This window comes from Musa acuminata, chromosome BXJ3-3 (assembly GCF_036884655.1).
Source record: "Musa acuminata AAA Group cultivar baxijiao chromosome BXJ3-3, Cavendish_Baxijiao_AAA, whole genome shotgun sequence".
In the NCBI taxonomy this organism is placed as follows: Eukaryota; Viridiplantae; Streptophyta; class Magnoliopsida; order Zingiberales; family Musaceae; genus Musa; species Musa acuminata.
The window spans coordinates 583,108-610,283 of record NC_088351.1 but is presented as its reverse complement, the minus strand read 5'-3'; the positions used below and the strand labels follow the sequence as shown (position 1 = coordinate 610,283).

Below are 27,176 nucleotides of genomic sequence, written 5' to 3'. Positions count from 1 at the left end.
CATCCTACAGTAGTACTATAGCCTGTCCTTTTCTGGTTGTCTCCATGAATGACTACATCTCCGATCTGATCGTTTGAGAACGAGATCAGAATAGTTGTCACGAGGTAAAAGTCGTTCCGTGTCCAATCATCTCTTATCAGTTCCTCTGTCCAATAGCATTTCAAGTCTTCCTCGAAGCGATAAAGAGAGAGAGAGAGAGAGAGAGAGAGCGAGCGAGCGAGCGAGCTCAATCGTTAGTTCATCATACTTCGATCCATGAGCAGCTGGGTGATTTCCAGGTAGAACGTCCGCCGCAGGCGATACAGAGATGGGGTATCATAAGATCTTGGCGAAGAAACTGGGGCAGATGGAGGCGAGGAAGCTCGGGTTGCCTTTGCTTCTAGGATTCTGCGTCGGAGTATTGACCTGTGTCGTCGTCATGTCAGTATCCACAAGTGAGTCCTCACTCTTGCCTTTCCTTCATCTCTGTGTACGTCGAATGGCATCATGTGTCGGCAAATTGTTTGAGGTCTCTTCCTTCTAAAATCTTCTTCTGATTGTTTTGCAGTCGAACAGCAGTTATCCCTGTTCTACGGAGTTTGGGTTCATCCTGCAGAAGAAATTAGTCGTGATCCACAGATATCAGGTAAAGAAAGGGTCTCGCTACGTTGTAATGGTAGGCTGTCTTGCTTCATCACTGCGCTTCCGTTGCTAATGTCTCCGAGTCATCGCTGAGAAGACGCAGGAATTAGCCCAAACAGTAGCGTGGTCGTCAGAACCAAGCAGAACTCGCCATCAACCATGTTAAACAATGCTGCTTCTACGGGACTGATTCAGCAGAACACTCTGCGGTTGGGTGAGTCTCCTATTTAGCCACCCATGAGAAGTCACGAACAAACGCCGGCGGTGTTCAGGACTTGAAACTAACGTGATCTGACTTTCTTCTCCTTCTGCTCTGCAGAGCATGGAAAAGGGGCGGAGAGAGATCGAGGAAAAGATGCCGACGAGAGGGTCCAACGCCACAGTTCATCCACCACGAAGTTGTCAAGTCCAAAAGTAGAAATAATTGAATCTAAACCGCCAGGTAATCATCAACTCATTCATGTTCGCTAAATCCACAGAGTTCTGTGTCCATGAGTCCGTTACTGTAAGCTTTTTGTTCGGAGCACCGGCGTGTTTGCTGTAGATGGAACGATGAAGGGTATGAAAGCCCGAGAGAAGCCAGTCTGCGATCTCTCGAATTATAGAACCGACGTCTGCGAAATGGACGGCGACGTTCGAGTTCATGGGAAATCTTCCTCTGTAGTTCTCGTGACCGATCACCAATCCCAGGATCCCGGCGTCCAGTCATCGTGGCGGATCAAGCCTTACGCTCGCAAGTTTGACAAGGCTGCGATGGAGCACATCGGCGAGGTTTCAGTGAGATCGTCGACTAGCCTCGGCGACGTCCCTCGCTGCACCGTCAATCACAGCGTCCCCGCCATCGTCTTCGCCATCGGCGGCTACTCCGGGAACTACTACCATGACTTCACCGACGTGCTGATTCCTCTGTTCATAACGTCGCGACAGTTCGACGGAGAAGTGCAGTTCCTCATCGCGACGCAAAAGTTCTGGTGGATCGGCAAGTACAAACCGGTCCTGAGGCAGCTGTCGCGCCACGAGATCATCTTCTTGGACGACGACGATCAGGTCCGTTGCTTCCGGCACGTGGTGGTCGGTCTGCACAGCCACAAGCCCATGTCCATCGACCCCGCGAGAGCTCCCAACGGGTACTCCATGGTGGACTTCACCAAGCTCATGAGGTCCGCCTACTCGCTGGAGAGGGACTCCCCGATCGGGCTGGGGGAGAGCCCGACCGCGAAGCCGAGGCTGCTGCTGATATCGAGGAACGGGACACGGAGATTCGTCAACTTCGAGGAGATCGTGCGGGCGGCCGAGAAGCTGGACTACGAGGTGGTGGTGGCGGAGGCAGGAACGCGGACTAATGTGGCCAGCTTCACCAGGGTGGTGAACTCCTGCGACGTGATGGTGGGCGTGCACGGCGCCGGGCTCACCAACTTCGTCTTCCTGCCCACCAACGCCGTCATCATCCAGATCGTCCCCTTCGGCAACCTGCAGAACATCTCGCGGTCCTGCTTCAAGGACTCCTCCGAGGATGCGCAGCTGCACTACCTGGAATACTGCATCGGCGTGGAGGAGAGCAGTCTGACAGAGCAGTACCCGAGAGACCACCCGGTGTTCAGAGACCCCAAGTCCATCCACAGGCTGGGATGGAAGAAGATGGCGGACGTGTACTTGGATCACCAGGATGTGAAGCTGGACATGGAGAGGTTTAAGCCACTTCTGCTTAAAGCTCGACATCTCCTCCATCATCGGCATCATCATCATCACCAGCGGCAGTAGCATGGCAGAGGCATTGTTGGATTTCTTTTCCGTCACTCTTTTGGATTAAATTATACTGATAAAATGATAAATTATATTACGATGAAGGAGATGGAAAGATTATTTAGGTGGTAGGTAGGTAGGCATCCAGCTGCGAAGTGGGGTCAACGCTGACGCGACCATCGAATGGTCCAGTGAATGAGGTCGACTACAATAAAATGCTTTCATGAATCAACCTACTGAATTCACGTCGTGTCCAAAGATAGCTGGTTGATGTCGACCGAATTTTTGGTAAAACAATGTCACGTGATGATGTCGAAGACCAGAATCTTTCCTTCATCATCATCGTTGATGTCCGACGACGACTATTGTGGATCGGAAACAAATGATCGATGAATAGTTAGTAATATATTATGTATGATAACGACAATTTCATATTTGTTATGAAATATTACGTGCCAGAAAGACAAAAGGGAAAGCATTAGCCGGTGTCGGATACCATTGACGTGGGGCAGGCCACTAATTAGAGGGAGGGAGTAAAAGGGGCATTTTCCAAGCCCAGCACAGGACTTGAGTTAGCACAGAACTTGACTCCAAGATTCCGGACAAAACAAGGATTGTCCGATGGCGGAGGCCCCAACCAGACTGACCACCTGAGTGCTTCCGATCGATCCACCGCACACTGCATTGCGTCTCAGCTCATGCAAGCTGTTCCTGCAGCCCCCCCCCCCCCCACCACCCCACTTGATGGAGTTAATGTGACATTCCGTCCATCCAGCTTTCGACAAAAGTTGCTATTACTTCCTTCCCAGATTGGCGTTTAGTATGGGCAACTTGTGCTACATACGACATGTGCCCCCATGTCCTCACTCCTTAATTAAAATGGTGGCGGTGGTGGTGGAGAAGAGCACGGCACAACATATGAGGCAGAATAATTAAGTTGGAAGGCTGAAGAAGAAGAAGGAAGGCGAGCCACTCAACATTCCCCCGTTTGGTAGATGCTTTCTCTGGGGAAGACACAGGCCAAGTCATCAGTTGTGCCAATGAGGTCTTCGCCTTTTTCCGACTCTACCAGCCGCCCGATATATGTATGTATATATAGTGCTCACTCTTGCACTCGACCATCATCTCCCTCTCGCGATGGGTCTCTCCAATCATCTCCACGGCGTTTCCGGTGATTCTCTCCCCCTCCTCATCCTAGCCGCCGCCGCCGCTTCCCTCGTCTATCTCCGGTCGGTTCTTCTTCGCCTCCTCCCATGTCCGCATCCGCTGCCGACCCCGAGCCGTCCATCGGTTCTGGCCTCGTCGTCCTGGCGGACCACCTCCTCTCCAATCGGGCCTTCCCCTTCTACTACCCGGAGGAGTGGGGGGTGGGCCGGTGGCCGGCGTGCGCGGTGTGCCTCTGCGGCCTCGCCGACGGAGACCGCGTCCGGCGGCTTCCCTGCAGCCACGTCTTCCACAGGGAGTGCCTTGACGACTGGCTCCTCCACCAGCTGAACCTGTCGTGCCTCCCGTGCCGCTCGCAGCTGGCCGAGCCGGATCGGGGCCCAGCTCGTCGACTGGCTTTCCATCTACTGATCCAACGGTGCTCATTCAAAGGAATCTACTTGAAGTAGATACATTCGGATCTCATTCACATATTTTGACTGGTTTCACCAAGTCCATCCTAAATCTACTTATAACAAGTAGCAGATACATCACAAATGTGTCCGGTGATTCTTTATTCTCTCACATAAATTTCATAGATATAATCGAGTATTATTATCATTGTTTCAATAACACAACCGATCGAACAATCGTAGTTGGATTCTAAAAATTGTTGCAAAGACACTACGAGATGACTAACAGAATCTAAACATGAGGAGCATGAGATAGAGAGGCAATCCAGATTTCTTGCCGTGTATCGCGTAGTTTCAGAAGAATTTGGCGAAGGCATCGGTCAGAGTCCTGCTAGAGACCCAACATGCTTTCAGAAGCTTCAAAGCCTGCAACACCGAAAGAACATTCAACAAGTCTATTTGAATTAGAAGGGCAAGAGATCACTAACTACTACCTCTGCTTCACCCAGTGTGAGCGTCTCCTCCCTCAGGTTTTCGAAGTATACATCCTTGGAGAAGACGAGGTCCAACGCCTCCCGGCTGTTGAATGGCGACACATCCATGGTGTCTGTGATCAGAAACTTTCTTGGTCCTTTCATGTATGCTCCTCCGAGTTCTTTGCTTGGAAGCAGGGACTTGGGATTAACCGCAAACACCTTAGCTTCGACCCCCGTGACATCGCTGCTGATGCACGAGTTATCTTCCTCCACCCCCAAGAGCGACACAAGTACATCGCAGCTGAAACTGGAGGCTAGCTTCGGAGCTATGAGCTCCAGCTTGCAATTCTCCGACCTGATGTAGTCGCCCAGCTGCTCCACGCTTCGATACAGGTTATCGACGCTTCCGATGGAGGAGCTTCCGCCGGAGAGCCTTACCAAGGACCCTAAAGGAAGGGTGAGAAAGCTGAAGAGTAGATCCACGAAATCTTCCCCTCCTTCCGCGTAGATCACGTCGTCGTTGGATTTGTCTCGGAGAAGCCTCACGACGATCTCCTTGGACTCGGAGGCCATGTCATTTCTGCAGGGGCGACCTCCTTCAGATATGTATGTCAGATCGATCACATCTTCGAAATCACTCGTGCTGCTCGTCTCCAGGAAAACATCGGTCAAGGGAGTCCTGGATACGAGTGATCTCTCCAGCAGCTTCAGAATCTATCGTGCCATGGAAGCAGATTGATTCAGCAGAGTGAAAGGTTTACGTAACTTTTACTGTGAGGAGACAAGGAGTACTCACCCGGCTTCTCCCAATCTTCACGAACCTCTCCTCCAGGCCGTTGCCATCTTGGATGCCATACCTTCGGAACACCGCTAAAGCATTCTCCACGGAGCTCTCCGCCACACGCAGGTCATCAGTAACCAAGAACATGGCGCCTCCTTTCACGAAAACCCCATCCACGCCATTGGCTCCGGAATGCTTCTTGCACAAGTGTACGTCTCGTTGCTGCACCATGATCCGTCCGCAGGCGCACAACGTGTCCGGAACGAGGCTGAACATCCCAGAGCCCTTGGGGGGGAATCCGCACTTGGGGCACGAGAAGAACTTTTGCGGCCACTTGTCGTCGGCCCTGAGCTTTAGGTTCTCGCAACGTCGGTGGGACGCGCTCACGGGGGAGAGCAGCATGGCTTTGCAGGCTCGGGTCTGCAGGTGCTCCGTGTCCAACTTCTCGACGCTCTGGTAGAGGTGATCCATGCAGCCGAGGGAGGCGCGCTTTCCAAGAAGGCGGACGACGGTGCCCGCGGGCAGCGTGAGGAAGCTCAGTAGTGTGTCCACGAAATCCTTGCTTGACTCGGCCAGCACGACGCGTTCGTGCTTCTTGTCCACGAGAAGCCTGACGTCGAGCTCCTCTTCCGCCATGGCTAATCCTGTCTGCACGTAATATTTGAGATGAAGGTAATATTTGAGTGAAAAGAATTAATTGTAAATATTATAGATACGTAAAAAATACACATAAATCATCATACAAGATTCAAAATTATTATTGATATGATGATTGAGTATTGAATGCTTGTTCACCATTTATCATCGCAAAATTATGATCTCCATATCTACAAGATTGCCTCTCTAATTTCTTCATCGGTTTATGGAATTACAACTGTTGTTTTTATCAATACGAAAAGATTTAGACAGTTTATGGAATTAGATTTATAATTAAGAAACGAAAAAAATTATTATCAATACAAACAATTATTTCTGATGACGATTACACCAAAAGAAACTAATTTAGTCTTCTATTATCCTTCTTTAGAATACATGCAATTTAACTTCCATAAAATACTCTAAATAATAAATATTTTAGACATCTCCAAATACATTCAAAGATCCAAACAGAAATTATTACTCTCCCAAACATCGAACCAAAATTAAAAGGAAAGAAAAAATATAATACAGATCAGGTCATACCATACCATGATCTTTATAAACAATAAAAAAATGAAAAATTTAAACATCTAATCGAAAACAAAAACAGGAAAATATTCTGATGAAGCCTTCGATGCAATCACCTTTTTGTTACAGAATTTTAAACATCATCGTCTAAAAGGTAAGAAACACTACATAAATGAAAATTAATTATAAGTTCCTTTATATTTTATTTACTGCAAAAACAACTCATCATGTTAAACATCGTAATATATATGTATTTTCTTGGGATCATGGCCAATATATATAAAAGCACATAGAGAGAGAGAGAGAGAGAGAGCGAGATGAACCTTGAGGAGCTCCGGCCGGCCCGCTGCCTCTTTTCGAGGTTGGGAAGAATCCTACATATATGTGGATCGAAACATCGCCGAGTCGGAGAGGCTTTCACTTAATTCGGTATTATTATAGTCGAAGCGGAAGACGGAGTTAATTGCGGTTCTTGAAAGATTAAGGCGATCTGTGGGAATCATTGATTGATTGGGATGAGGAGGAAGCGTGATGGATTCATGTATCCACGAGAGACGTCAATCGACGATTACATCAAACGGAATCAGATCGTCCGTACAACAGTATATTTAAGTTAATTTCAAATTAAATTGTAACATAAACACAACAGCTATCGAATAATTTACTAGCCTAAAATGTTTCATTTCTAATTAACAACAATGTATCTCTTACAAATCAATCTAATTGAAGTCTTAGATTCACAATATCCTAGTAGCTTTCTTGAGCATTGCATCAAAAAAAGGGTTCCCATACATGTTTGTTTATTCGAGATACATTACATTAACAAGAGAAGAGGCTTCATATATGAGAGAAATGACAGCGACGAGTACGGGAGCTTCATGTACCAGATGGTAGGATGCATGAATGGAATCTGGTTGAAGCGTGTGTGTTCATCTCTGATGAGTAGAAGAAACTCAGCATTAGAAGCTTCCGAGTGTAATGTCTAGAATCAAACATGTCTCGAGGGGATGGCCACAAGATTTATATTCATGGCCACTTGATCCAGGGTCGTGGAAGTGATGAGAAAGGAAGGAGGAACTCACATGGGATTCCCAGACTTCCGGCGTCCCTTTTGCTTCCAACTCTCCTCCATTCATTCTTTTCATGCCACCTAACGACTCCTCGCAAAGTTACATGCAACTGCTAAGTTGCATTTAATTCTGATCATATACAGAATCTCACCCACATGCACTTTAATTATATGAGGCGCGACTCGAAGCGTGCGTATATAACAACATGCAAGAACAGCACCACCACAAGTAGCAAATCCCCTCTCCTCTCCCTTGTGTTACTCAGCAGATTTCACACCTCTTCATGTCCCTCGCAAGAGATCGGAGTCGAGAAGGCTCACAAGTGTGCCCGCTTGAGCTATTCGGTATGATGCTCCGAGAGGGAGAAACCTCCGATTCCTTCGGGAGCTACACTGGCAGTCTTCTTCCTTTCCTATCAGACCCTGGCAATTCGTCCAGCACTGCGTACGTGCATGGTACGGTGAATTCCCCGCCCCAAGAAGTCCTCTCTTTCATCGACTGTAGAACCACCTCATCCGAACACTGGGCCTACTCCAACGCTTGGGTGCTTAGTTTCGAGCAAGGCGACGACGAGGGCGAATGCGCTGCCTGGATTGACGCCATGGGTCGAAATTGCCAGTTGAATCGCCCTGATATCACGCGTCGAACTGCCGATTCCGGGCCGATTCAGGGGCTGGAAAGCGGGTATGGTTCGGTAAGAAGCCCCGTGAAGGAGAAGCCCTGTGCAGCTGCTGCTGTCGATGGCCTTCAAGAAAGCATGGAGCAAAAGCGCCCGCGCACGGTATTTGTAGATTTGATCATGCTGATGCTTACCAAGGTAACCCGATTAATGAAGTGGTTGGTTTCATGGATTCAATGATGCAGTACGCATGTGATATGCAAAGTCCCAAGAAGCAGTGCGGTAATGCTAGGAAGACCAAAGACAAGTCTAGCCCATCCGAGGATCCTCAGAGTATTGCAGCAAAGGTGTTCTCATTCATCTGCCTCGTCTCCATCGGGTTCAGTAATATGGCTTGATGGTCAAGAACATGACCGAGAATCAATCACTCGGAGGTAACTCGCAGATTCGGTCGACTAACAGATGCATCCTTGTTGCAGAACCGGAGGGAACGGATCAGTGAGCGGCTCAAAGTTCTACAAGGCCTCGTTCCCGATGGCACAAAGGTTTGTCTCACTTCACATCTAATCGCGTTCCTAATTCTGTTTCCTGCACGGTTGTCTGATTAGCACTAATAGCTGCCGCATGTGTTCTCCATTAAAATCTACGTAGGTTGATTTGGTGACCATGCTAGAGAAAGCGATTAGCTACGTGAAGTTCCTTCAGTTGCAAGTGAAGGTAGCGAGATCAGACATTGATGTTTTCCTTCCGAACAATATTTTTCTTCGGCATGAAATAAATGAATGAGGCCTTTGAATCAATCCCATGCAGGTGTTGGCAGCCGATGAGTTCTGGCCGGCGCAAGGGGGGAAAGCACCAGATGTTGGGAACGCAAAGGAAGCCATCGATGCCATCTTATCCACTCACGGAGACAGGAACCGCAGGTCTAAGCAGTGACCCAAAACAGCCATGGATTGAAGCCAGGAAGGACTTGTTCCCTTTCCCTTTTCATTTGTAACTCAGATGTAATGCTAACTGAATTCATCAGTGCAATGAATTTGGCCTTTTGTCTACCTCATCAGTCTGTAGAGAAGAAGACTCCATTTTCTGCTGTGAAATTATTGGCAGCACAAGGATCCAAGCCGAGCTATTAGTGGAATAGAATAAGGATTTTATGTACAGTGTTGTCTCTAATCCACAAGGCTCAATGTCAACTACAAAGATAATCATTAAATGAAGAAATATATCGATGGGTTGACCTCTATCGACAAGGTTACGTAGCATGGGAGGTGCAGCAAGCAGTACTAGCAACAAACCATTCGTTCCCTAACTCAAGAGCCAACAAAAGCAACACATGTTTCTTCCGGGGAACCGGCCACCATGATTTGCGTCGTGTGGAGCTACAGACCACATGATCGATCGATCGGATCAGCTTTCGAGCTGGTATATCGATCGTTTTAGAAGTAAAACTGAAATTGATTGAGGGCAGCAATGGAATCAATTGATGAGAAATCTAATTTATATTTTTCATTCGCTACCAAATTCTGCTGCATACTAATCTACCCGACAACTCAATCCAAAATAGATTCACGAGTCATTCGCAAAGTATTGTTCTGAGATGAAAGAAGAGACGAATAGGGTGTGTTTATTGGATCGTACAGATAGTATCAGAATCAACATCTGCTCTATTTCTCTTCCAGACTTCCAAACCATGTGATGTGTGATGGACCTCACTATCTATCTTTTGTATCTGAACCCATCTCTTTGCACGTAGCAAAGGAATAAATAATAATAATAATAATGTAGACGTGACTTCCCTTATTTTTACGTTCTATCTCAGCTCCACAACGTAGAAACCTCTTCGGTCACACACGTGTGGGGATAGCTTGTAATGTGGGGATTCCACATTAACACGCGCCAATCGGAGAGATCCCACGTTTGATCTGCAACTCCTCCTTTCTTCTTCGTCACGTCAAAGACGACGGCATTAGCAGGTCGCAGGGAAGGGCGTAGCCATCGTCGAGGTGCGGAGGACAAGACTGCAAGTTTGAAGATTCTGGTGACCTCCGGTGCTGATAAGAGAGCGGAACCGTTAAGGATTTGACGCCAAAAGAATTTTTTTTGGCCCTCTTTGTCGCTGGACTTGTGCACGGTAAGCACACAGGCGGTGTTCATACCAACAGTTTATGGGTCTTGCTTGTAAGGTAATAGTCGTGGAGGACAAAATCGTAAATTCCAGATTTCGGTCACCATCAGTGAGAGTAAGAAAGCGGAGCATCAAGGATTTGACGCCAAAATAATTTCTTTTGGCCCTCTTTGTCGCTGGACTCGTGCACGGTAAGCACACAAGCGGTGTGCATACCAACGGTTTAGGGGTCTTACTTGTAAGTTAATAGTCGTGGAGGACAAAATCGTAAATTCCAGATTCCAGTCACCATCGGTGATAGTAATAAAGCGGAACATCAAGGATTTGACGACAAAAAATTGTTTTTGGCCTTCTTTGTCGTTGGACTCGTGCACGGTAAGCACACAAGCGGTGTGCATACCAACGGTTTAGGGGTCTTACTTGTTGTAAGTTAAAAGTCGTGAGGACAAAATCGTAAATTCAAGTTTCCGATCACCATCGGTGATAGTAATAAAGCGGAACATCAAGGATTTGACGCCAAAAAAATTGTTTTTGGCCCTCTTTGTCGCTGGTCTTGCTTGTAAGGTAATAGTCGTGGAGGACAAGGTCGTAAGTTCAAGATTCCGGTCACCTCCGGTGAAAGTAAGAAAGCGGAACATCAAGGATTTGACGCCAAAAAAATTGTTTTTGGCCCTCTTTGTCGCTGGACTTATGCACGGTAAGCACACAGGCGGTGTTCATACCAACAGTTTATGGTTCTTGCCTGTAGGGTAATAGTCGTGGAGGACAAGGTCGTAAGTTCAAGATTCCGGTCACCGTCAGTGATAGTAAGGAAGCGGAACATCAAGGATTTGACGCCAAAATTTTTTTTTTTGGCCCTCTTTGTCGCTGGACTTGTGCACGGTAAGCACACAATCGGTGTTCATACCAACGGGTTATGGGTCTTGCTTATAACTATAAGGCCAGGCCCATGGCGTCCATTAATGGAGCCCAAAGTTAGTCTTTGGACTGTGAGCCGACCATAACTGCTCGATTTGTACTCACAAAGAATTAATATATCCAAAGAAAAAAAAAAGGGTAAAAGGAAGGGAAAAGAGAAATAAAAAAGAAAAAGGCATAAAGCAGAGATGCTAATTTCTCCCCCCCCACACAGAAGGCTGTGTAACGCATGATGATTGATACAAAGGCGACTTGAAATTTGAAGTGCTGCATTGCATTGCATTGCACAGTGCAACTCCAATTCCATGGTCGTCACCCACTTTACTGCTCTCTGGAAATTTTAGAGGAGCCGCTTTAACGGGATTCGAGCACATATGAGTTTTGCATGCCACAGAATTCATGGCAATGATTGCAGAGGCTCCGAACGACAGACTAATGTAGTCGCAAAGCGGAAGCCTGAGCTTTGTTTGAATCCTCCACCAAGACGAAGAATTCTCGAGGCAGCAGCTGAAGAGCGTGTTCCCGTGGAGAGCTCTACAACAGGGTTGGGTTGCACGGTGATGATCCACGGAGCACGAGAACCGAGGTGGAATCTCTGGGATTTGTTGGTCTCTGATGTACCCAACACTGGTCACTCTCTGTCCCTCCCTTCAAGGCTGGCAACTTGGTACCGAGGGAGGATGATCCTAATGGAATGGCTGCAGCTGTGGAGTATGTTTGATGAACCACCCCATTAGAGTAGGAGAAAGCAGAGGAAGCTCATAGATAAGGAGTGTCAGTCAGACCAGCTAAATCTTGTCTCGACTATTTTTTTAATTGATTTTATTATTATTAATTTTTAAGATTGTTCTCTTGCTATCTGCTATTGGTGATTGACAAGAACAACATAATTTTTTTAATATTATTTTGAAATATTTATTAGAAGATATCTTCTTGAGGATGATACATGATGTGGAGGTGCCTGCCTGACAATAACATGACATTAATCTGTGCAAAGATGGTCCCCAGAATTGTCTCATGTGGATCTCTCTCTCTCTCTCTCTCTCTCTCTCTCTCTCTCTCTCTCTCTCTATATATATATATATATATAGATATAGATATACATCATGTCCTTGTTAGACTATAATCATGCAAGAAATTTACCATCTTTACTGGTTATTACACAGACACTGAAAGTGTGTGGCTTCATCATCCCCAAACCCAATCAAAGCTGTTCATATAGCAGCAACTGTAATATAGGGGAAGATACAAAGCACTAAAAGAAGGGATATTTTGTAGTCTATTATCTTTTACTCTTTCAAATAAAAGGAGATGTAAAGTTAATAACTATATTGTCCTAATTCAATAGATCTTTTACTCCATTGTATTTATTCATGGAGAAAGCTAAAATCCAAGCAAAGCTAGAAGAACAAGTTGAGTTGCGTCCATCACACTGCACGATGTGTGGCAAAAGCCGTGCGCTAAAATGGATCCGATGAGGCTTCATACAATAATAAGATGCTTCTTGTTCTGACATCATAGTACCCTAAATAATGAGGGTTGGATGGTACTGAAGAGCAGCTTACAGGGAATCAAATGTGAAAACTTTGACCAACAACAAAGATTTGTTGCATCCAAGGAGGAGAAGAAGAAGAAAGCACCACACAAGTCACACTTTATGCTGCTGCTGCTGCTGCTACAGCTTTAGAAAAGCAGGTTGCAATCATGATGATGCTTGCAGAAATCCTTAATGGACTTTGTTTGGCCTTAGCAAAGTGGGAGCTCTTCTGCCATTAAACCTCTTTAACATTTCAAATTGGCAGCAGCAGCATCAGCAGCATCAGCAGCAATGATTGAGGAGCGTCTGCAATGGAGGTTTCTGTATTCCTCTGGCTGTTTGGCAGAGACAAGACCCTGTGAAATCTACTGGAATCATCTTCCGAAGCGAAACAACATAGGAAGCTCCTCTTCTTCTACTTGACAGTCGAGTGATACGCTTGCCATGATCTGTAAACAAGCTGCGAAGTAAAAGACCGTGCCGAAGCTTTCCTTGGAAAAAGCCAGTGCAGATTTATGTTCACAGTGAGCAGTAACAGAGGACGGATTACAATACCCAGAGAAGAAGTAGAAAGGCGACTCATCCCACCCTAAGCACAACCTGTAGATTACACTTTAATGTTAAGGAGTTTGGCTATTATCACAAACAAAGCAGCAGAGTCTGATGTTGTTAGACTCTGAGAAGATAGACACTGAGCTCAGGGCCGCCGTTGTTGTCGGGGTTCATCATGTAGAAGGCCTCCGAGTCTTTGGAGCCGACCACCCTCTCAAACCTTGCTCGCATGTACATCACATCCCTGTCGGTGCTGCCGCCGTCGCCTGGGATCACACCGGCCCCCATGGACACCGGCTCGACGGCCCTCAGTACCTTCCAGTCCGCCAGCCCGCAGTCGCGCTGCACCGCGAACCCGCACTTCTTGCCGTTGACGTACGCCCGCCAGAGCGGCTCCTCCACCAGCCTCGTCGCCGTTGTCGTCGTCGTCTCCGCCTTCTCACCGCCGCCGCCTGACTTGCGCTCGCACTCGAGCGAGATCCTCACCAGGCCGGAGGCCATCTCGCGCACGAGCGCGCTCGTGGCCGTGGCCAGCTCGACCAGCACCACCGGGCACGACTTGCCGTCCGCCTGGAAGGCGAGGTGGACGTGGCCGCGTCGGTGCCCGTAGAGCGTCCCCGTGACGTGGGCGCCGAGGCCCGCCATCCGGTTCCGGCGGAGGAAAGGCGCGGCCGCGAGAAGCGACCGAAGCCTGGAGACCGCAGCGTCTGCGACCGAAGCAGTCCTCTTCTTCTTGGGCACAGCAGCGGCGGCCGTCTCTTCTCGGCAAGGACAGGATGAGGAGGAGGCCAAGAAAGAGGGAGCGGCTTTCTCTTCATCCGGCTGGTCATCTCGCTCCTTCCTCTCAGCTGCTCCTTCCTTGGGACACTTGTTTATCCTCCACTGGAAGTGTCTTCTGGTGGAGGAGGAAGAGAAAGGGGAGGACGGGGAGTCACGAGGAGTGCTTCTTCCCATGTCGATGGTCCTCATCAAGGACTTGGGAGGAGTAAGAAAGAGGGGAGTGGTGAAAGCTAGGAAGGAGTAGGGTTGCTTTATGGCGTGTTGTCACTCCTCTTTTCGCGCTCTCTCTCACTCTCTCCACGACTGGGTGGGCTCATCCGTGTCCCATATCCATGCATCGGTGAGAGCATGCCGTCCTCCTCCAAGGCAGGCTGGGGATCGTCCCCAGAATCCTGACAAAAGTAAGGCTGGTGGCCGCCCCCACACAACTGCAAGTGCATATGAGGAGGGTCGGAAGACTGAAAGCCATGAAGAGATATCATCATCTCGGCGGGCACCCATCCCTCGTCCGCTCCCGATTTACTGTGTGTGTGTGTGTGTGTGTGTGAGCGTGTCTGAGAGAGAGAGAGAGAGTGATGAAGACTTACAGAGAGAGAGAGAGAGAGAGAGAGAGAGAGAGAGAGAGAGAGAGAGTGATGAAGACTTACAGAGAGAGAGAGAGAGAGAGAGAGAGAGAGAGTGAGAGAGGCTTATGAATGAGCCACACCAACCGACCATGGAGCTCAACCTGGTACTGCTGGTGAGCCCACCGATGGAGCCAACGGCAGCAGCGTTATGGAGAGACTCGGCCGTCGGTACAGACATGTAGGTCCCCATCGGCTGGAATGCTTTAAATGCTGTGAAATGGAGTTGATGTGGGCACAGCGACATCATACGGTTGGTTGGCCCTTCCAGGGTTGGATGAGCAGCAGTGCTACTGCTCCCGCAAATACTCATTTTAGCATTTGCAACCCACCGAATGAATCCATTCATTCTCCGCAGATGAAGTCTGCGACGTAGCGTTTGCTATATCCACCGAGGTTGGTTGACCTGTCGACATGTTGATTGAATCACTATATATATATATATATATATATAACACAATGAACAAGCAACTCAAATATCAGATAAATCATGTACTCTTTAGCCCAGAGCAGCAGCAGCAGCAGCAGGAGGAGGAGGAGGTAAAATAAAATACTGTGCTCTATGAACTCAAACATGTTTGAGAATTTATATCCTTCCGTAAAATAGTGTGGATTTGCCTTCGAATCTGACCAGGATTTGAATCATATTTGTACCCTGTTTCTCGTATCACTTTCAGCATGGTGACCTTCTTGACCTACTTCTGGTTTTCCACCTACACATCAAATGCTGGAAACAGATGAGACTCTTTCACCATACTGAACAACTACATGTACTTGTACACATGAAATGCCGGAAACAGAAGCGATGGTGTAGCCATCAGTTGTTTCAAGTTAAATGGAGATCGGTTTCATTGATGGTTGTAGTCATACTGCCTCAATTTCTTGCAGACGCTCCCCACGTTGATGTGAGTAGATCAGTGTGGAGAAGCAAGAAACATTGAGACGAAGAAGTGCATCATAAGAGTTAGATCATGGAGGTGCAAAGAGCCAAAGCACAGCGCCAGCCAACATCGAGACAAAAGCATAGGTGGGATCACGTGCCACGCCAACCACCAGATATGTGGCCTCTCCAACTGCAAACAAAAGAAATCCAGGGTTAGCATCTCACACATGGCCTTTATATGAGCCAGAGATGAACAGTGACAATGGTTTCAAATATACAGTTGCAACGAATATACATTATATTTGGTAGAATTAGATCTAAGATCTGCAATGTAGAACATGTATTACATGATTTATATTATTTGTCCTGTAATCGAGATATTTTCTAATCGAACATAATCAAACTAGACTATGTTAGTGTTTGGCTCAGTAAAAAAAAAAAAAAAAAAAGACTCCACTCATGGTGCGCATGAACAGAGTTTGATCTGTCTGCAAACATCATGCCAAGCCGATAACCTACCAACCGCAAATATCTATTGTTTAGTGCGGAAAATATATATTACAGGGCTAACAAAACAAATCGACCACGCTTCCACAAGAAAAAAAAAAAATTGTTTCCTCTTTTAGCTTGACTGCCGGTAAAGGACAACAGGAAATGAAAGCAAGTTTAGTTTTGATTGAAACTGATGTCCTAATATCTACCTTCTCATTATAATGAAAGCAAGAGTAATGTTGCATATAGAAAATCATCTTCTAATATAGAAAATGAGACTGGTTAAATAGCATACTTTCGTTAACTTGCTCTGTGGGCAAGTATGCTCCCTCCTAAATGAAGAAAACCAAAGCTGAAGCTTTCCTTGCATAAGCAAAGGACCCTTATTTGCAATGGGAAAAACAAAAGCTTCTGCACAAAATTTCATAAGAAAACAGACACACCTAAGACGGCAACTTTTTGTATAAAGTAATCACAGAGACATATATTTTCCACTTCATAACTGGAACAACGAAAGCATCACAAGTAGAATCATTTTCTTTAGTATATTATAATCAAACACTATTTGTCACTACCCACGAATTTCCAATGTTTTCGATCATTAAGATTATATACTCAAGTAAATGCTTTGAAATCTATAAACAATTTGGGGTATTTAGAAACTACACTGATGACAAATGGAAACACAGGGGAAGTTACACCAATATGAGCACAACTTTGAAAGTCTATAGGGGTTATCAATGGCAGGATCAACTTGAGAACATAAAAATTACCAAAGTATGCAAGCAATTTTCATAGTTCGCAAACAAGACACATATTAGTGCATGGGTAAATATGACCCTCTAAAGTTCTAGGTTTTGTCAATTCAATTTTACTACAGAAGATGCTGATACATTTGCCATTTATTTATTCTCCATTTTTTATTCCATGAACAGTGCTCCAATAAAATAACTATATGATGAATTATGCTAAGCCATTCCTTGTTTTGTGACATCAACACAAAAATAATATTGCAAGGATTGGTAGCAACAAATTGTTGAATAATTACCTTGTAATTGAAACATGAATTTCTAGAAGGGACTTATTTTGCGAGCCAGCTGCAACATGAATTCAGGAACAAGACGACGTGGCAAGGGTGCTGCAGATATATGGGCATGTGCAGCTGCAACACCACCATAAATGACTGCAGCAATATGTTCCAGCAGTTCATCCTTTCCCCCTCTAAGAGGATCCTAAAATGCCAGTTAATTAAGGAAAATGTTAAATAAAGTATCCCTAATTAGTAACCACAGAAAAGAAAACAACTAATGCTTCTTGGCTGTATATAACTGAAAGGGCATTTTTTCAGATGAATCACAATTAATTGCACCATTTTTTCATCTGCTATAACAGTCTTCAGTCATCACTATGAAGAATGTATGCTTCTCTCCATGTTGTGACTCCTTTTTCTTTGTTCTTGATTTTTTTTTTAATGGTTCAAAGATGCTCATTTTTTTTTTTAACAGTCTTTGTTATCTTACTGTGAAATCAACAGCTTTCATCTTTTTTAAGAATATTATTTTGTTAATAATAACTTCCAAGTGAACAAGTACAGATGCTCACATCTAGTAAGTAAATATTATGACTCGTAACCATAATCTGTAGCAATTTATGACATTCTTGCTTAAAGTTTACATATTCCTTAACATTGTAGAATAATGTTAAGGTTTGGTGTATAAAAATAACATATGCATAATTACATTTTATTTCCATATTCATGTTTTCTCATACTTATTTTTCAAAGTTTTCCATGTCAGCATATCCATATGATTTTGTATCTGTATACTGTGTTGAAATCCATGCTTTATGGTAGCTTCATTTAGTCGGCAAACCTACACTTTAACATGAGACAAACTGTTGAATGAAGAATCATTCAAAGAAGATTAAGCTTCAATAGATGTACGAGTATTAGTGTGCAACTCCACCATATCAGAATCATTGAAATAGCCATCTGTTATTACCTGAAGAAACAGATCTGTGTGAGTTTTTCCTTCAAATAAAACGATGTCAACCTTAGCACCAACACTGTGAAGGGTATCAACAAACTTTTTGCTGCAAATAACAGTCTATTCATATTCAGTAATGATGGATATTAGGTTAGGAAAACCATAGTCTGCAGAGTGACAGCATATTGTTGCATAAAAGACATACAGGAGAAGAAAACTCTTTCAGAAGACATGAAAGCTCACAGTAAAATAAGGTGACATCTGACAAAAATCAAGGTCAACAGTAATATAATTCTAGTAGATCAATCATCATCTCCAAAGACCTCATGTTCAGGCCTCAACTTGTTTGCCAATAAAGCACCACAACATTAAGTGTGTAAAATTATGGAAAGCTAAAAAGAGAAAACTAAGACAACTAGTTCCTGGTTAAGAGCAAAAGTAATATGCCATCTCAATTACAATAATAAGGCACGAGTAATTTATCACTGATTTCTTCATACAAGGAGCATTTTGCATCTAGGTCAGTATATTATTAACCAAGAAGTATACGTTTCCTTCTGAAAACAAGCACAAACTAAATGGATTAAGGGAAGAAATTACAGTTTGTTAAAAGTAAAACTAAATTTAGAATGAGATCTGTTGCATGGTTATAATTATGGTCACATTTTGTCTGCTTCTAAATTTTGTAAGCATCTACTCAAGCCAAGGGTCTAAGAAGCATCAGCCAGGGCATATAGATTTCATTATCCTAGCAATTCCTGTAAACCAACCTGGCAGTTGATGGTATAGATTGATCACTTGTTCCATGAAACAGGATGACATGAGGCAGCAAAGATATGGCATGTTTAATACTAGAATCCTGGACCAGAACTTCAGGAGAAAAACGCCACAAGTTTTGCTCCCCTTCCATTATGCTGGAACAGATAATATAAGAACATTCTGATTACTGGTAATGCAAAGAATGTTTTGAGAAACAAAAAGACATCAAAAGAATAATACAAGATAATATCGATATACAACAGAATACAATTAATTAATACCTTAGAAAAATAGACCGGTACAGGCCACGACTATGGAAATGATCGACCAACTCAAGCATGTTATACCTGCCAATGAAAGTTTTTGAAATAAATCTTTAAGATAAATATGCCTTTGTGTTTCTCTAGACAATATATAGAGACTCATGCAAATTAACCAATTGTGAAAAGCACTCAAGGCATGCTTTCACTGTGTAGCCTGCATTCCAGGATGGGTCCTGTTGAGTTCCAAGTAGTGAACATATGTAGAAAGTCCAATACTTTTAAGAAAAAAGCATGATGGATGTAACATTAAGAGATGCAAATTGTTTATTAGCAAATTGACCACTTTAATATTTCTATTTGTTCATCCGTCAGATTCTCAAACAGAAAACCTCATAGTTGTTACATAAATGTCTTATCATTCAGCAATAAAATAGTAATATTTCTAAAATCTATATAAAAAAGTCCAACACTTCACTAACATGGTTCATAAAAATCCTAAACTTCGATGAGAAGAGCTCATTGTCGCTTTAAATGTTCTGGAGAAACAGTAAAATAAATTGGCCCATGATACACATGCTGAACAGTATAATTTTTTATTCCTTGTTGACACCATGTCACTTGAAAAGATGTCTTTCTCAACGAAGAAAGAAAAGAAAAATTCTATACACGAGTTGAAATTGACATATATTGAAAAACTGGTTAAAACAGTTTTAAAATTTTAAAATATTTTCTATTAATATGAGCTGCTGCCTTGAGTTATTCTTACTTTTTTATAAGAGGCGCAACAACAATTAAAAGCTAAAACTATTGGACTGCGAATAGTTATAAAGGGTGAGGGAATAATTAGGAAAAGTAATGTAGTTCATGAGCGGCATCCTAGAAGGAAAAGAAGAATGCCTGTTAGGAGAAGAATTCTAATGCACATAAACTGAATTAGCTATATTTAGCTTAATCTAGTCGGGGTTGCTTTTTTTGTTACAAGTTCAATATCCACTACGTACCTTGAAGCAAGGATTATTGTACCGCCCAAAATGGTACGAAACGGATGGTACATACCGGTCCGAGCGTGGGACAGTACGCAGACCACCCCTGTTCCAAGCAACCCAATCTGGTAAAAATAATAAAAAATAGAGAACAGCGGTGGGACCCAGCCAACTTGGCATTAAAAAAAAAATCCTAAAATAAAAATTACGGCTCATGAACGTGCTCTTCTCACATTCAATGCTGCTGTCATTGTTGCTGCTTTCCCATTGCCATTGTTTCGTGATGACGCTGCCAACACTGTTGCTGTCGAGCTCCTTCTTCCTAAGTACGCTCCCACCTCTTCTCCTTTTCTTCCTTCTTCCTCCTCCACCATTTCTTCTTCTTCCTCCTCCACTGTTTCCTCTTGTTCCTTCTTCCTTCCTCCTCCTTTCTCCTTCTTCCGCTATTCCTCCACCGCCCCTTTCTTTTCTCTCTCGTTTTCTTCCTCTTCGAAACACCAGTGCATACCGGTTCACCATCACCGGTACACCAGTACTGACCAGTATGTACTAGTTTGACAGATTACCGAAATGGATCTAGTACCCAAAACGACGATCCTTGCTTTGAAGCATGATTTTAAAATCTCAAAAGAAAAAGATTTGAGAAATTGAGAGTAATAAAGAAAAGAGACCAATTAAAAGACATTGAGGTGTGACTTGGTCAGGCCTAAGAATGTAAACTCATGGGCAACTTGGATATACTCCATGGAATCGGAAGTCAATAGAAGCAGCTTAAGAATTTAAAGGTTTAATTGGTTGTGTTTCTGATTCAATCTACAGTTCGCTTGGTTGCATCTAAAGCTTGCACTTTGCACTCTGTTTGAAAATCTAGCATTTAAACTCATGGGCAACTTGAATACGAGGCGAAATGGAGAATAACTGATAGTTGCCGGTGAAAGAACAAGCTAGAGTAGAAATGAAAGCCACTATACATATGTACTTTGTAAAATGCCTGCAGTTACAATTCAAGCATTCCTAGTTGCAGATAAGTGATATAAGCCCATGAATGTGAGTGCATTATCATTCTGAAACCTCATACAGCACCACACACATATCATAGATAACCTAAAATATGCAAGTTTGAAGCCATCACTTCTACAAGAAACCAGAAAAAGATACTGATAGCTGAGGCCGCAAGCCCTAGTACAAATAGAACATTATTGAGGTAAATAAAAACATACAGATACAAACAATGAAGAGATTTACCCCCCAGATATACCAAAGTATGCTTTTATTTGTGAGACACTCCATGATGTGCACTCTCTTTCTCCACATTCTTTAATTGCCTGATCAAGAATAGTGCAAGCAGCAATATGTGCACCCGCAGATTGTCCAATCAAATAGATCCTTTGCAGAAAAAAATGGAATGACAAGTTAATAGAAAATTCTTTCTCAGGGACCATGAAAAATTTGGTACAAAAACAGAATATTTACAAATTAATGCTTAGAAAATTCAAAGGAAACTTACAGCCAACTTGGTTAAGAAAGGATATCAGCATCTCAAGATTATGTGCAGAAGTGAAGATGAAAATAGCAAGCAACTTTTCTGAACTTGTGCATTTACTACATAGATGGACAACTTTGGCATCTTACGCTGGTTTCATAAATGTTTACTTCCTGAACATCTTTCTAACTGTAGCATAAAAAATCAGAGTGTTGATCTGGATGGTTTGTTGGGAATAAAATTACAGATGTTCCAAATAGTATGGCTTGAAATTATAGTAGTATCACTAGATAGGTATGGCAATTTTCTGTTTTTGATAAAAATTGACATGTAATCCTTTATTGAGTGTTTCTTTCGTTCTCTTTTACTTTCTTACCTGCTTTACTAGGTACTTGTATTCATACCTTGCAAATATATGAGGCATTGCCTCCTTTTCAATAAATATGAATGAGATACTCAAATGTATAAAGGGGCATTTGCAGAAAACCATACCAAAAAGAAATTAGTTGTCAACTTTGACTATCTCCTTCTTTGCTAAACCCATCTGATTATTTCTTATATTGCACCCTATATTCCAATTATGTTATATTGATCTGAGGACACCATAAGCATATATCTTACAAGGTAAATAAAACCTCTTAGATATATTTGTCCCAATAAAGCCCCTAAAATTTCCCTTCTGACACACCCAGGACAAATTCCTTTCACAAAGATTAACATGACATTGAAATTTTTAATCAACAGCTAAAAAAAGAAAGTAATACATTTACCAAGTCCAGCAAGTCTTGCTTAATCTAAATTTAGTACAACATATAAATGGAACCCTGAACTGAAAAAGAAAAACTTACAAGTATGCCATTCTAAAGCCTAATGATGAGGTTCATTTAACAAATTCTTTTATGACATATCAGTGAATCCATTTAGCAAAAGAATCGGGAAAAACCATGAGCACATCTTCATACCAAAAAAGTTATATTATGCCTTGTATCCTTCTTTGCATGCCATGCACCAAAGCAAGACAATCTTCAGTCAACAAAATATAAGATGTAACATGGTACTAGCACAAATTTGGCATTCATTCCATAACGTCTTATGGTGATCCATATATTTCATGCTTCACAATTCTAGAATGTCAAGGGCCCTTCATGAAATTGGGACTTCATGGTGGAAAACCTTTGAATAATATCCTCCCAAAATTTAACATACACAAGATCAGATGTTTGATGCCTACTGTTGCTGTGAGAAACAGATCCTTTTACCTGTTTGGATCGCCTCCATAACTTCCAATGTTATTGCACACGAATGAGATGCCTTGAGATGCATCCTCCACCATATCGCTGATGGTTCCTTGAGGGAAATTTCTGTACAAAGATGTCATACTAGATATGTAGGTACGGTACAAGACCACGAATGAGCACTACAGCGTATCCTTACTATAAAATGGTAAGGTCACTGTAAACAATGCCCACAAGGTCCCAGAAAAAGAATCAATATGTAATCATGAGCTAAGGCAGAAGAATATAGGAGGTTGCTTAGGATTGGGAGAGAATCCTGGCCGAAAAAAAAAACTACTCTCTTAAGAAACCAAATCATATATCACATTCCTTCTCCCCTCTCATTGTATCCAATCAATTTTTTTTTTTGCAGCTTTATTACTTCACTAAAGTTGAATTAAACGCTGATCACATGCTCGATCTTTTCTTCTTCTTTTTTTCTAGTATCAGGGTTCAAGTTACAGAAAAGCACTCTCTGCTGCAATTGTAAGGTGCCCTAGACCTACATTGACAAGAGCCATGTATGCTGGGTAACCTTCTCAGTGATAAGGACACCCCTACTTTTTGTAATCATAAGGGAATAAATGATATTTTGTCAATTTTTTTCATGGCAGTGCATTTAGTTATTGAACAAAGCCCCTTAAACAACTTGAGCTCGGCTTGGTTGCAAGCTTGAATAAGCTGAGTTTTAATAGCAAACTAGGTGAGAAATTAATTTCAGAAAGATCCTAAATGTACTGCCACGATAAAAACTTGACAAATTCAAGTTCTTTTGAAAAACATGAAAGGAGCTCAATTTAGCTTAGGAGATCACTCGATACATGATTGAGCTCAACTAGATTCAGAGTTAGCCTCCACTAAAGCTCAACCAATTATGTAACAAGCCAAGCTTGACCATTTATTTAGGCGTGAAACAAATTCATGGCAAGGTTGAACACGTATAGGCATGATCAAGCTTGGCCAACAACACCCCTATGCAGCAATTTTATGTAATTACACATGCCCAACAATAGTATGTAGATAAGGGCAATTTTTGTTCTTCAGTATGGCAGAGTCTGAACGACATACCTATAATCTATGCATGCCACTATGATGCCTCTTTCTGCCAACCGCCTTCCTAAAAGTGCACCCCAAGCTTTATAACTGCACAAAATTTCAAGAAGCAAGGGACTGAGATTTAAGTAATTTTCAGAACAACAACCTGTCAGAAACAAGACCCAAGTTACCAAGTTTTCCTGTTTACCACATATATTAGCACTCACCCGATAATCCACGCTCCTCCAGTAACAAATGCAACAACTGGTTTCAAACCATCAACTTTTGTCGGTAAATAGAGATCTAATCTGCAACAGTATATTATAATCAATTCCAAAAGGGAATCAGCATATGTATCAACAACTCAAGAAAGATGAGTCTGAGATAAATTTTAATCAAGTTCCCAGTGATGACATACCGATTTCTTGGCCGATCTCCATATATAATGCTTCTACGTACCTGACTTGAGAAGAAATAATAATATCCAACTATAACAAGAAACACGTAGTTTTGGTTAGAGTAAGTGATATTATATGTTACATCCGTTTGAACTTTTTGATGAAGCTGGAGTTATTATCATCTAGAAACACAAAGTAGCTAGAACAATATAATTGGTTGCCAAGTCTTTGTGCTTCAGAATATTTTTAGAAATCAGCCATTAGTACAGAACTTACCCTGGAGAAATCCTGGCATAAGCAAAGTTGCATAACAAATAAGGGCAAGAAACTTTGTGATCCACCTATAGCCCACCCTGAGAAGAGACGAAGTAGTCAATACATTGGGGTAACACTAAAAAAGGGATGCTTTTCCACTCCATTGCAATTATAATAAATCGTGTCAAGAAGTATAAAGTACATTACAATAGTTGAAATTTATCATATACAAGAAACAGTGTGCCAACATTTTAGACATCAAGAAATGCTCCATGCCTCGAAAGAAATGTTTCATCAGAAAATTTTGAGCAAGATTAATAAATTTGATGAGAAGCTAATTTTCATCAAGGGCAGATCAAAATGAACACAGATATAGCATTTCTGCCCAAAAGAATTAATGGAAGAATTATGTTTGAAGACTAACCAAATAAGTCCAAGAAGATATACTGGAGGCTGACACAGTCCATTTCCATATTTCTCAGTTCAAAAGTGTTAGACACATAATCTCAAATTCAAACTACCCAGCGCTAAACTGGACTTTATTAACAATAGTGGTATTTGAAGTTTCCATACTAGAAATAGGTTATGTGCCTTTGGACATCTCTAGTTACATTAGGTATCCTCCAAGTCTTTCAAAGAAACAACTAACAGAAATTAGATTGCCATTCAGCATCTGCAATATACGTCCCCAAATGCTAAGTTTGATGATTCTTTGGTGTCCAGGGAAGAGTTGAGTTATAGAAAAGTTTTAGTACTTAAAACTTCAAAGTTCAGTTAGTGAGAAAAATAGCAGCACCCCAACCTTAAAATGCCTTTTTTTTCCTACTGACATAGGTTCCTTAACCAACAATATGAAAGAAAATGTCGATGCAGGTAATTAAAGATTCACTGTGATCAAGACGAATAGCTACTTCTTCATCGGGTTTAGGATTATCCTCCATTTTGATGTCTTGGCTAAGATTGATTTTCATGGTACCCGGATGCTTCTTTTAATTTTTCTACTTTGTGCATGATATGAATCTCACGTTTTAAGATTATCAATCAGAAGCCAAATACATTTTGACCAAAACACGACTCTGAAGACTTAAGTTAGCCACCTGGAAAGATTTTGTTGGTTATTGACTATTATTCACATAAAGGTCTCTGAAATGCTTTAGATTCCTTTACAAAGAAATTCTTGAAATGATATTTTAGGGGTATATTAAGTTTCCATGCGGTTCTTTGATTGGATCATAACGCTATTTATTTTCCCAACTAAACGACAATGCAATTGTTGGACGGTCTAATGTTTAGCTTTAGATGGGGAGGTTTAGGTTCTACTTCTCAGACCACCCTATCGGGATATTATAATCATGGTAAGTGGCGCAAAGAGAATACTAAGTATAATATTTTAAATGAAAAAATTGCTTCGGAAAGCTTAAAAATTCTTGAAACTTATCAGGCAAAAACATACAGTTGAATCGCATCACGAGAAGTACCTCTCCGAACAGAGGGTTTGGTCCACAGAAACATTCATGAAATGAGAAGGCATGCAAATTTTACCTTACAAGTTAAAACAAATCGATTATCCACAAGACAACATAACATCCGATAATTGTAGAAAAAGAATCTTTCATATTGGATAATGTACAAGAACTGGTGCACAATATGCTTCAAGAAATTAAAAGAGGTGGAGACAAGAGGAACATCAGCTCCAACATGAAAAATGAAACATTTAAATGGAAACGGTATCAAGAAGCCAAAGAACTCAAGAAAATTCTGCAAACACTATAATTCAAGAAAAACTACAACTGCTTTAGAAACTTTCCATGGAAATAGTTTCAGAAACCAGAAAAAATTCGAGAAAAGCTAAACCTTTCTAAGCCAAAATGAAGCGAGGAACAAATAAAGCGATAAGGAGGTGGAGGAGGAAACCCGAGATAGCGGAGGAGGGTGATGGCAAGGCGGGTAAGAAGAAACGTCTCGGCGGCAGCGTGGCCGACGTCTCTACCGAAGGAGCGGCCCCGCGAGGTGTGGGAGGAGAGGGATCGGAGCGAGGGTTCGCTGACGGTCCTCCGCCTCCGGCTTCTCCCGCCGCCTCCAGCAGCCGACGCCGAGCGGCGGAGAAAGGGTCTCGCGTCCTCCGCCGCGGGCGACGACGCCGAGGAGGAGGAGGAGGAGGGGGAGGCTTTCTCCTCCTCATCGTACTGCGGCGATGGCGCGTGGGGATGGAGCTCCAGCGACATCGCCGGCTCCGAAGACAGGGAGGGGAGAAGGGCCACGGGTGGCATTCGTGCCAAATAAATTGGGCGGTGGGAGGACGGAACGGAATACTGCGATGCTTCTGAGTCGTCTTGCCAGTGCGACACGTGGCTCGTTGTCCACACACCGGTTGTGCGCTACTACCGTCATCGACTTGCTTCGACCGTTCGTTTCGTGGAGGACGGTTCGATCATATCTTGAGATCGAACAAAGTTGACGAGGAAAAGGGTTCCTTTTTCTTTTGAAACAATCATATTTATCCTTAATTTTAACATATTGGTGATAATAATAATAATAATATTATTATTATTATTATAATTAACATTTATTAATTATTATTATTTTCGTAGAATGTGTCAATTATTGAAAGTGTTCAACTCGTTTTTCCATATGTGATTAATTACATAATGATAAAATATGGATCATGTAGGATTGAGGCATCATGTCGTGTCATTATTTCTAAATTAGCCAATGGTTTTATAAGCGTGTAGATAGATACCTTAGTTGCTGTTCTTAGCTTCCAAGGTCTCGAGTTCCGTATGAATTCAACTGAGACT

At 42.8% G+C, this 27,176-nt stretch overlaps 5 protein-coding genes across 11 annotated transcripts; 2 read left to right on the top strand and 3 right to left on the bottom strand.

Moving 5' to 3' along the window:
* The first annotated feature begins 26 nt into the window (after window positions 1–26).
* On the top strand, window positions 27–2,468 carry LOC135634225 (beta-1,2-xylosyltransferase XYXT1-like). Of its 2 annotated transcripts, none has more exons than XM_065144552.1 (5): window positions 27–434; window positions 548–625; window positions 725–835; window positions 941–1,063; window positions 1,166–2,468. In XM_065144552.1, the coding sequence occupies exons 1-5, from the start codon at window positions 308–310 to the stop codon at window positions 2,380–2,382; spliced, it is 1,656 nt and encodes a 551-aa protein (XP_065000624.1). In that variant the 5' UTR covers window positions 27–307; the 3' UTR covers window positions 2,383–2,468. The 2 variants fall into 2 exon arrangements, with proteins under 2 accessions (XP_065000624.1, XP_065000623.1); XM_065144551.1 differs by having other exon boundaries at window positions 141–434; window positions 719–835.
* A 1,586-nt stretch (window positions 2,469–4,054) lies between these two features.
* Window positions 4,055–6,827, bottom strand: LOC103977222 (uncharacterized). Its single transcript, XM_009392675.3, has 4 exons — window positions 6,668–6,827; window positions 5,193–5,825; window positions 4,415–5,110; window positions 4,055–4,346 (listed from the first exon to the last, which is right to left on the bottom strand). The coding sequence occupies exons 2-4, from the start codon at window positions 5,811–5,813 to the stop codon at window positions 4,275–4,277; spliced, it is 1,389 nt and encodes a 462-aa protein (XP_009390950.2). The 5' UTR covers window positions 5,814–5,825; window positions 6,668–6,827; the 3' UTR covers window positions 4,055–4,274.
* An 833-nt stretch (window positions 6,828–7,660) lies between these two features.
* Window positions 7,661–9,094, top strand: LOC103977396 (uncharacterized). The gene is made up of 5 exons (XM_009392890.3): window positions 7,661–8,195; window positions 8,279–8,380; window positions 8,513–8,578; window positions 8,685–8,750; window positions 8,844–9,094. Exons 1-5 carry the CDS (start codon window positions 7,698–7,700, stop codon window positions 8,967–8,969), a joined length of 858 nt encoding a protein of 285 aa, XP_009391165.3. The 5' UTR covers window positions 7,661–7,697; the 3' UTR covers window positions 8,970–9,094.
* A 3,987-nt stretch (window positions 9,095–13,081) lies between these two features.
* LOC103977224 (protein MIZU-KUSSEI 1-like) lies at window positions 13,082–14,842 on the bottom strand. The gene has a single exon (XM_009392676.3). It carries the CDS (start codon window positions 14,132–14,134, stop codon window positions 13,283–13,285), a length of 852 nt encoding a protein of 283 aa, XP_009390951.2. The 5' UTR covers window positions 14,135–14,842; the 3' UTR covers window positions 13,082–13,282.
* Window positions 14,843–15,131: 289 nt separating this feature from the next.
* On the bottom strand, window positions 15,132–26,658 carry LOC103977225 (probable isoprenylcysteine alpha-carbonyl methylesterase ICMEL1). Of its 6 annotated transcripts, none has more exons than XR_010494997.1 (13): window positions 26,293–26,654; window positions 24,400–24,476; window positions 24,144–24,213; window positions 23,953–24,033; window positions 23,759–23,833; window positions 22,676–22,777; window positions 21,179–21,319; window positions 18,969–19,034; window positions 18,699–18,842; window positions 17,944–18,048; window positions 16,992–17,175; window positions 16,239–16,354; window positions 15,132–15,641 (listed from the first exon to the last, which is right to left on the bottom strand). XR_010494997.1 is itself a non-coding variant. In XM_009392677.3 (12 exons), the coding sequence occupies exons 1-11, from the start codon at window positions 26,646–26,648 to the stop codon at window positions 17,014–17,016; spliced, it is 1,365 nt and encodes a 454-aa protein (XP_009390952.2). In that variant the 5' UTR covers window positions 26,649–26,658; the 3' UTR covers window positions 15,132–15,641; window positions 16,992–17,013. The 6 variants fall into 6 exon arrangements, 2 of the variants coding, with proteins under 2 accessions (XP_009390952.2, XP_064998896.1); XR_010494998.1 differs by having other exon boundaries at window positions 16,239–16,306; XR_010494999.1 differs by having other exon boundaries at window positions 17,944–18,034; window positions 26,293–26,652.
* Window positions 26,659–27,176: the final 518 nt, after the last annotated feature.